This window comes from Lonchura striata, chromosome Z, assembly GCF_050655825.1.
Source record: "Lonchura striata isolate lonStrDom1 chromosome Z, ASM5065582v1, whole genome shotgun sequence".
NCBI classification, from domain to species: domain Eukaryota; kingdom Metazoa; phylum Chordata; class Aves; order Passeriformes; family Estrildidae; genus Lonchura; species Lonchura striata.
The window spans coordinates 60,664,263-60,674,975 of NC_140740.1; the positions used below are offsets into that span (position 1 = coordinate 60,664,263).

General features: G+C 37.3%; 1 protein-coding gene across 8 annotated transcripts in view; it reads left to right on the top strand.

The window, feature by feature from the left end:
* The window catches only part of GOLM1 (golgi membrane protein 1), a 55,360-nt gene that overhangs the window by 22,426 nt on the left and 22,221 nt on the right, over window positions 1-10,713 (top strand). For all 8 annotated transcript variants that reach the window (XM_077790052.2, XM_085567071.1, XM_085567069.1 and 5 more), the window contains exons 6-9: window positions 2,055-2,181; window positions 6,692-6,821; window positions 8,058-8,342; window positions 10,281-10,394. In XM_077790052.2, coding sequence (XP_077646178.2) covers window positions 2,055-2,181; window positions 6,692-6,821; window positions 8,058-8,342; window positions 10,281-10,394 — 656 coding nt within the window. The remainder of the gene's footprint in view (window positions 1-2,054; window positions 2,182-6,691; window positions 6,822-8,057; window positions 8,343-10,280; window positions 10,395-10,713) is intronic.

A 10,713-nucleotide genomic window follows, 5' to 3' on the forward strand; every position in this document is an offset into this window, starting at 1 on the left:
TAAGGCTGTCCCTGTACTCTAGAAGTTGTTGTAAACATGAGTAGAGTATTAAGCTTAAAATAAGCTTAAAATGGTGAGGGGTTGTCCTAGATGTTAAATGAACTTTATTTTCATGTGCATTATGGGATCAAAGTCTAAGCTTTCTCAAATGCTCTGTTTCTGACTTCAGGTTGTCTGTGTACTGCATCTTTTTGAAACTTGTAAACTGTTACACAATTAATATGTCCTTTTATTTCTTAGAAAATAGTGAATGTGAGTATAACTCAAGCCTGTGCTGTTTTACTGTCTCTGATGTTCACATGTTTAAAGCACGGCTTATTTTGGTGACTCTTCCATGTAGTAGCATTGTCAAATCAGACTTCAGAATAATGTCTGGTCTACAAGAAAACATAATAAAGGTAATAAGTCAGTTAGCAGACAGATATGTCTGCTACTGTTCTTCCTTTATAGGTATGAACTACAGAAGAGATTTTTTACTTTTGAAAGGCAGGACTGGAGAAGGGTGAAAGTGCAAAAAAAATGAGTCACTTGCTGTGGTAGAGTGCACGTAGCCTGGAAACTCCTTTGGATTATGTAGTAGTTTGTTTTCAGCTTGAGAAAATGTAGCATACCTGTCTGAAACAGCTGTTGTTGCATGGAGGGTATTGACAGAATAACACTTGGTCAGAGCCAGAATAAGGAGAAATTCAACCCCCTTCTTAGTCTTAGTGATGGGTATGATAAACTTGTAGTATGTTGTCTATGCAGTTGTACAGAGGTTGCTGGAAAAGATTTTGAATGCAGAAGGATGTGTTTGCAAGGTCTGTAGCTGATTGGATATGTATAAACTGGAACTTACCTTTGAGTGGAAAAACAAAGGAGATAGAGAAAGGAGAAAAGGGTTAAAAAAGCCCATCAAACTTCTTTGTTGCTAGACCAGTGTGGAAAAGAAAATGTGTTCCCCAGCCAGGAACCTGCTCTTCCTTGGGCGGGCTCTCCAGGGTACTGACAATGATAGTGATTTTTCACTGTATTTTCCCCTAGTGTGAAAACACTTGTCATTGGCATCCAGTCAAACTGTTCTTCTTCATAGTGTGGTCAGAGCATACTTGGGGTCATATGATGACTAGTTTCTAAGATGTGTATATTATGGGGTAATGCTTATCTTGGTTTGCTATTCACTAGGTCTTGTTCTTCCTCTGATATAAACTGAAAGCTGTAAAATAACTTATGAAGAGAGTGGCAGAGAAAAGATGATCTTGCCCTGACTGCACACTTACCCTGAGAAACAGATTGACAAAACTCCTGGGCTTTCCACAGGATCCCCAGCACATGCACAGAAGGGGAGAACGCTGCCCTGGCAGCTTTAGGAAAAACACTGCTGCAAACAGCAGACCTTACCTAGGAGTTAGGGAGCTGTGAGGAAAAGGCAGGCTGCACGGATGCAGATAGAACACTGCTGTCACAAAGGCTGAGATCCTAATGGTACTGTGTAACTATTAAAAGTATGTAAAAGATCTACAGTGCATGTATCTTTAGGATATATTCCTTCCGGAACTTAGAGTATCTATTAGTGAACTCCATTTCTGTAACATATGTTTTGTTGCATCTTGCAGCATTGCACTTTGTTGAAATATTGAGGAAGTGCATTCTGTTTGCTAATGGTAGATTACATCTGTTTTCTATTTCAACTGGTACTTTTCTGTTTTCTGGCTAAAATCAAAATATGAATTTCTGGATCGTACTGAAAAAAACCCTGATTTTACCTTATCTGCACTTAACAGAATGACACAAAGACACAATGGAAAAATCACGTAGCTTGCTAAGCTGGTCAGACAAAAGTAGTTTAAATTAATTTCTTCCAATAGAACTTGCCTGCACTATGAATTTGTCCTTAGGACTTAGGTCAATGCCTCATTTTTTCCTAGTGACTTATCAAATATAAAACCAGGTAGTAGGATTAAGACAAAGAAAAAAATAGATATAATGAAGGAAAAAAAATTAGATAATTTTACAAAACTACATTATAGAAGAGTTTAGATGAGAGTTAATTGTCTTGTTCATGTTTTTTCCAGGTCACAGTGCATCAACCAGATGAAAGAATTAAAAGAACAATGTGAAGAAAGGATAGATGAGTTTAGAAAAAAGAGTAGTGATGTATCACAAATCAAAGAAAACAAAGACTTCACAGAAGATAGCCAGGTATGATTTGGATAATTTCTTGAAAATACTTTTTTTGTAATTCCTAGGTGTTTCTTCATCTTTCTGCTATCTCCTATTAGCATTACCCTATCTAATTAGATTTGTCACTACTTCAGTATTTGTTGAATGTTTCTGATCTCTGGGAAATGGGGTGATTTCAAGGACAGAACAAGGAGCTATCCTGCAGGAGATTTCAAATCACTGTGTCTCTGAGATGCACCAGATTTGAGAGGTGATGCCAAAAGTGGTGTGGGATCCATTGAGGAGTATTTACATGACTGAACTTTAACAAACTCAAAAGGTATTATTAATTAAAGTACTTAGTTGTTTTTTATGTTAAGGATGAGGATGAATTGTGAATTACTTGAGAGAAGCATCAAACCTTGAATATTGTAGTCCAACATTCATCAGCTATGAATTTTCACAGAAGTCCTTTATGTCTGAATTTTACTATAGGAATGAAGGGATAATCAAATGTCTTAATAAAATGTCAGATATTCTGAGCCAAAGAATTACAAATTCATTGCTGAACCTATTGAATGCTCACTAGGGTGGGGCAGGCTTGGCAAATCTGTTGGATGTATGTCAGCTGGCTTTTTCTCCTGGGGTGCAGAGGGTAGCAGAAAATCCTGAGAAAAGGTAATTTCAGTTCATCCTATTGTCTTGGCATGTAATTTATTGATGCTCCTTCATTGATGCGAGATTTGGTCAGGAATGGGATTTGATTGTTTAAACTTGATATGAATGGCTCTGGAAAGAGGCAGTCAGGCTCTTGGGTGAGAAGGCACACAGTTTATTTCTGTACCAAAATAGCCCTTTCTTCAGGATTATTGAAGAAACAGAGGTTTCAGAAGTTAGATTTTTTACTGTGACTGCAGTGGAGCCTTTCCCTCTACCTGAGTGGCAGTGGAGGTTTAGTGGAATGTACCATTTTACAAAGGCAGTGGAGATTTAGTGGAATATACCCTTTTCTCTTTGGCTGGGACAAGGCTAAATTTGATGGCTTCAGAAGTGGAAAGGGTAAGGCACTGAGGAATGAATCTTAGTTTTACCAAAAGGTGAAAAAGCGTGTGAGAAAACAGCTAAAACAGTCTGTCCAGAGATTCCCATAGGTAATGGTTTCAGTCTGTGTCCAGTCCTTTATGTAAAATAGGAGAGACAGAACTACTGAAGTGTAGTACTGAAGTTACCTTTTATCCTGGTAACACGCACTATGTGACAGCTGCAACATGAATGAAGCTTTACAAACAAGAAGTGCTATCCAGTTATGCTTTAAAATAAAAGTTATAGCACTTGTCAATAGTTTTTATCAACTGTATCAAATAAGTAGATAAAAAGTAAATAATAAATGCATCATTGTAAGTAAATAGAACCTGCAACATTTGGAGATGTTAGTTTGTCAAATATATCTTGTTTAAGAAAGTTGACCTAGGAAAGACCCTAATAAAGAAGTGGTCAACTTAATTTTAGTGTGGCCTTACAACAGGTTTTAACTACAGTTACTTGCACTAGATTCCTTTCCTTTGTTTATTTGCATGTATGTGATTGGTTTTTGCATTTTTGGGGTTTTTTTTACCATTTCCAGTTTGGAAGGTAAATTATCTGAGAAGGAACCTGAGGAGTTTGACTGAAGCCCTTCTACAGGACAATTTCAGTCTCCTGCACAAAAGTGCATAGCTGGAGGCAATCTTCACTCAAAGCAGATTATCTGTAAGGCAGGGCAGGTTATCTCTTATCCTTTTATATATAAATGGGGTGATCTCAGAGGAGCAAACGGGTAATATAGCTACTGCCTAAATAATTTCTGTCTATGTTCCCTAGTATCTGTGTCAGTGTTTCTTTGGCCAAGTTGTAACTTTCTCGGTTGTTTGCTTGCCCAAGAATTTCAGCCTTTTGCTTTTATAAAAGCATACTTAGTGCAAGATTACCCTGACAGATCTATGTATGTTTTTGTCCAGTGTTTTAAGCTGGAGTAATTCCTATTTTTAAGATCTATGTGCTTATGTAATAGAAAAGTCTGTCTTAAAACTAAAAGAAAATGAAGTGTTGGTTGGTTAATAACTAAACAGCTTTACTTAGGACTCTGTAATTTGGAGAATACTGTATACTTCTTGGCTGAAGAAAATACGTTAAATTACTATATTTTTATCCAGCCACTTAATTATTTTTAAAAATCAGCATATCCCCTTTGAATCTATTTGACATTAAGAATTACTTAGCTAGAAATTTAAGGTAAATAAAAGGATTTTGCATGTATAATTAAGAGGTAACTTCTTGCTTTTAAGTCCAGGCTCAGTATTTTTGCAGAAGAATTCATGCCCAATAAAAAGTGAAAAATGGTCTTATGTTCAGTTTCTGATGATGTTCAGTTTCTTCTACTGTGAGAGTAATCTTAAGGAGCTGAATTATTTATAGAACAGAACCATGTTTAAATACAGCATTTTTGTTTTATTGATTGAAGGAAGATGGAGTTCTTCTGAATGTCTTTACTGCAATAACCAAATATTCTGCAGTAACATTTGCTTATCAAGCGTTTGTAAGATTTAATGCTAGATTAGTTGCTGATACTGGGCTTCATGGTGCTGATATGAAAAGATGTTCTGTCTGGCTTTGATGGAAATTAAATGCTTTTCAATACAGCCAAGTAGTCATGCTGCAACTCCGGCTTCTTGATGACTTAGTTACTTCTTTCTGTAGTAATTTTTCCAAAAGACTGAATGAACATTTGACAACATAGTATTTTACTGCCCTCCTTAGATAAATGGGAAGCTAGAGTCTTGAGAGTACCAATGACAATTGGTAACAGATATCCAATCTACTGTTGCACTCTTCTGGTGCAACTTGGGGCCATTTCCCATTGTCCTGTCTGTTATTACCTGGGAGAAGCTGACCCCACCTTGATATAACTACCTCCTTTGGGGTGGTTCTGGAGAGCAGTGATGGTAATGCAGTGAGTTGATGATAACTGGGAGAGCATTCTGGTTTCCAGGGACCTTGGAAGTAAGCAGACATTTATTTGGAGCCAACAGCTTCTTTGTCCCATTGAAGTCCCTGATGCAGGGCTGCCAGGCAGGTAATCCCATATCTGAGCTTATTTTTTTGGGTTTTTCCCCCTTCTTTTTCCTCTCAAGTCTTTATCTTTGATCATTCTCATAAATTCATCCACAAACAGCTCAGCTCTGCTCTTTCCCCACTGGCCCTGGCTTTGCACCCTCATTTAGTGTTTCTAAGGTGACAGGAGGGAAAGAATAACTCCATCTATCAGGGCAAGCAGGGTCGTTACTGCTCGAGCAATGACCATGAAGAGAAGAGCCTGAGTGCTACAAGGCATACCATATGAACCATAGCGCCATGCTACGGGAAGCATGGCCACCTCATCTTTTCAAACCTCTTCTACCTCATCTCAACTCCAGAAACATGCTGTAGCTGGAGAATCACATTCTCTACAGGCAGCTCCAGATTCCCCTCCCTAGAATATGGGTTTCTTAATTTCACCTGTGTGAAAGCCCCTGGGTATATCCCTCAGTTCACTGACCATCTTTAATTTTCACCTAGAATTAATGGTGAATCATAAGGTGAGTCCTGTGTCTTGCAAGAGGTACGGTACAAACCTGCACACCCAAATACTCAATTCATATAGTCTGGGAGTAATTTATGGAGAGGTGGTGGCAGGTCATTCCTGAGCTCCCTGTTCCCCATGGTATAGATAAGGGGATTCACTGACCAGGACAGCACCAAGCACAGGACTGCCAGCTACTAGATACAGAGATGGGGAGGAGATGGAAGGGGACCTCAGGTAGGCAAACATGCCAACTCTGATATACAGGGAGACCATGGCCATGTGAGGGAGCCAATGCCAATGTAAGTAAAAGTCATATATAAAATTTTAATTGCCCAATTGGAAGATCTTCATGACAGTGTACATCTTAGGCTTAATATCTTAGTGGGTCAGATGCTTATAGCAGTCTAGCACCAGTATTTAGTATATTCTTAAATAAGCTCTGTCATGTTAAACAGGTATTATTTTCTAGAGTAGGTTGATTTACGCTTTTCTTAATGCTGCATTTAATACAGTTACAGACCAGTTCTATGCAAGCCTTACTCAGCTAAAGTCTAATGATGACCAGATTCAGTTTCCTTGACTAGTAAATGGCATCTGTTTATTTGCTCTACTCATCCTGACACAGTAGCACAACAGTGGATAAATGTGTGGTGTTATATGTGTGTTCTGTAACACTCTGAGAATAACCAAGGACCATAATCTCATCATTAGCTGCAGTTAAATAAGGTATGTTAAAAATCTCCTGATGTGCTATGCTGTTACACAGAAACATTACTACATATTCAGAATTGTACAGTACCATCTATCACAAATAAATATTTAGTCCAAATATTTCTGAGTGTTTTGGGATATTTTCCCATGCAGAATTCTTACCTAAATTCTACTTCCCTTTCCAAATCCAGGTGCAGTTATATAGACCAGTGTTTATCTACTACATTCACTTTATAGGTTGATACTCAACTACCAGCTTTGAAGCAAACAGGGTTCCAGCAGGCTGACTTGGAACAGCAGAAAACCAGTGAAGATGTTCCTAAAGCAGTACCTACAGTAAGAAAGACAGACCTGATGCAGGCTAAAGGTGAGATGGAAATCCTTATCTCACTAACAACTGGTTAAGAACAGTTGTTTTTTAATGGAACATTTAGAAACATTTTTGTACACCAGATAAGAATTAAAAAAGTGACACCAACAGTCTGAATATCAATCAGGTTTCCAACTGAAGGAAAACTTGCTTGGATTTGTTGGTTCAATTTTGTTGTAGTAGGTATATTGCACACAAGAGAAAATAGAAATATTTACAATTCTGGAGTCAACTTCCTTATTTAATATGGAGAAAATACCCAGCTTTTGGAAGGAATAATTTTCAAGCATACTTAAAATTTGCTTTCTTAGTAAGTTGGATATATTCAGCCTGGAACCCTTCCTCTGTGTGGAATAGCTGAAAGTTAGGCTTAGAAAAAACACACATCCATACTTCCCATGTGTTGTCATTGAGCGAAATACAAGTGTGAGAAATGATACACATGGGTTTAGGTAAGTTAGCCTAAGGGTTCTTTTTGGCACTAAACTTCAGAAACTATTAATTTGAATGGACTTATCCTTGTGTGTCTGTTTTGCACAGTGGTGTGTGTGATAGAAATTCTATTCTTAAATTTAATTACTGTTATATGCTATCTTTAATTACAATCTTGTAAACATGCAACTCATTTTAGAGAGCTAGCAGTTGAAGACAGTGTCTATATATAGCTTAATTGAGAAAATTCAATTTTAAATTTAAATAAATTTTTAAATTATGTTTTAAATTAAAAATGAAGTTATGTGAGGACAGATATATGTTAATACCAACTAAATATTATAGCACTTGTACTCTTAAACAAGTACAGGCTTGGATACTTGCAAATCTGCCAGTGTGATGCTTTGTCCTGGGCTACTTTTGAACACCAAATCAATTTTATTGTTCATAAAAAGATGTAACACACAGAACCCTGATGCTTATATAGGACACCACAATTTTTATTTAAACTGCTCTGGTTCACTTGCCCAATTTATTAACCACACATACCAAAATTTTAAGGATATAGAAGCATGAATCTGTTGACAGTAAATAAAATTCCCTTCTTTAGCTGTTTCTAGTAGGAAAAATACAATTTGTATTATTCTTATCTCTGGTACTGGTGTGATTGGAAGAAATTCTTTCAGAGGAAAACCAATACTTTAGCAAGAAATATAAAGCATTATTTATTAAAAGCTTTTAACTTGTGCCACACTGGAAGGCATTATTTTTTAAACTCAGAATCATTTTTGTTGTTTTCAGAAAGAACAGACAGCCTAACTGACATCAGAGACCAGGAGCCTAAGGCAGAAGAGGAGCAGCTTTCTAGTCAGTTGGAAAATCCTCAAGAGTCGCTCAAGGCTGCTGGTCACAAGGAGATGCACCCTGTGTCAGAGAAGGAGCCAAATCCACCTGAGGATGAGAAACATGTAGCTGGGCAAGATATGTCAGAGCCAGCAGCAGAGCAGGCTGCCAGTGAGGAAGCTGAGAGGGAACAGTTCCTAAATTACAATGATAAGCAGGATGACTTGTCCCCTGGAAAGGCTGGTTTGTAGCATGTCATGTATTGTTCAAAACAGTAACAAAATGAAAAGTAAAGAAAGGAAAGGGTGGAATAGGGCATGACTTCTAGAACAGTGGTAGAAGCTGGCCAGATTTACTAAGTTCTTAAGGTCAGTGTGATGTGGAAGGTGTCCCAAGCAGTCACTTACAATCCATGAGTTAAAGATGGAGGCTTCTGATTGTGCAACATGAAGCTGCAAGGCTGTGTTCCTCTGCATCACCATAACAGTCCTACTGTCTTTTCATTGGCTCCAAAGTGTTTAGGGAAATTCACCCCAAAACATTTTGTTACTGGGGCTTTAAAAGAATATGGTGCATCTGAAAAGAATGAGATGTTCATCATTTTGTAGTTAGTCTTTTTACAATGTCAGTGTGTGAATACTAGTTATTCCTATTTCAAAATAAGCTGCCATGAGTAAAACTGGTAACTCAGACTTCAGGTATCTGAAGTTTACTGTTGTGAGTCTTGAAAAACATGGATCAGATGTTTAGATGGAAAACATGGTGGAAAACATGGATAGGTGCCATCAAGTGTCCCTGAGCTATACATCCGAACAGCACCAAGCAGCAGAGTATTGATGCTTTTGCTTGACCAATGTCTAAATGTTCCTCTGTCTTAAGGGATTTGGACTCAGTACCCAAAGTAATCAAAAAGAAGCCTTATGGCAGTCAGAGCAGGAAATGATGCCCACAAAAATGTTGTTTATACTTTTCTAGAAAACACATCCTTAGAATTTTAAGTTTCAGTGTTAATATTGTTGCTAACTTGACAGGGATAAATAATCTCATCTGCATTGCTAAAGCGATGTTTTTCTAACTGGTCCAAAAAGATGCTGGCCAGAGCAGGCTATACTCCAAAGGGATGTAATTACAAGTTATCTGAACTGTTTTCAATTTAATGGAAGTAAATAGCAGAAAGATTGAGATTGAAAAAAATCATCCAACAATTAGGGCAAGGAAAGATATCTGCCATGCAGCTCTTGAAATCTCAGTTTCAAAGGTCTGCATTTCTGTGAGCTAAAAAGGCTTGGGAGGATGTTCTTCAGGCTTTATTGTTCAACTTTACTGCACAGGTTCCTTGTAGCCAAAAGATCTTAAGGTAGACATACTTCTTTGGTAGTCTATGGGCATTCTCTTTCAAGAAGAACTGCTTCTGAAATTAGACCTTTAGGTCCATAACTAAAAAAAATCGATTGCATGTGGTGGTCTGAACATGAATGACATAAGGCTTGAAATTTTCGAGCCTCTTTCTTGGCCACTTTTTAACTAGAAGGTTTGTATTAAGAACATTTAGAACAGAGAATGTGATCCATCTTAAGTGAGGTTTGCTTACACCTCTCTGCTGTTACCTTTTTTTCTGGTTGATTATTTGAAAAATGATGATACTAGTTTGGCAATCAGAAATGTTTCCATTTATGTCTGAGTCCTCTATCTAACGAAATCTGATAGTCAATAAATGTTGCTTGAGAGGAGTTAGTAACTGGGTAAAGAAAATCTTCTAGGAGAGAAGTACTTTTGTGACAACTTTGCATGTCATAAAACACTTTACGCTATAGGTATACCATTCCGCTTGCTGGAAAAGCTAAAACAAGAAGGGGTTTTCAGCAATTACTTCAGGTTTTGCCCTTCCTTAGGCTGTCCTTTAATGTATTCTGAAATTGTGTAATGCTCTTTATGTTTATCAGAGTGCTAGCTGATTTTGCTGTGCTTTCCAAATCCCAGAAGATTGTCTTTTATCTAGTTCTGACATGATTTACAGCCAAAGTTGCTCTAAAAAGTAACACTTCAAAGGAAAAATAGTACAAAAACCTATTCAGAAAAGTAGTTCATTCAGCAGCAACATAATTCTGTGGAAGATGTTTACAGTCACTCTTCTTGTGTGCAGATGGTATAGCATAAAATGACTTAATTTTAATCTTCCAGACAAACAGGAACGTGAAGCAGTGAACCAGGACAAGGATGTCGATTACAATTTAGATGTGAATGAAGCTGAATCAGAAACTGACAAGCAAGCAGCACTTGCTGGGATTGAAAATGGTAAAAAAGAAAAAAAGCCAGTTTTAACCTAAATATCACATGCTTAAAATGTTAAGATCATATTTTGTATGGTTCCTAGCTGATTTCTGTTTGTTTTTTGAACTTTCCTTCATGTTTATAGTGTGACCTATTTTCTGTTTAGCACCACTGAACCTACTCATTAATGGGGGGTGTGGTATCTATAACTTTACTTGTACTACATAGTATTTAAGAATCCTTACAAAATTTCTTGTTGTTTTCTAGATAGAACATTATATATTAAGAACTTCTGCCTCTTAAAAGAGATTTCTATACCACTTCCTTTTTTTCCCCTCTTTAG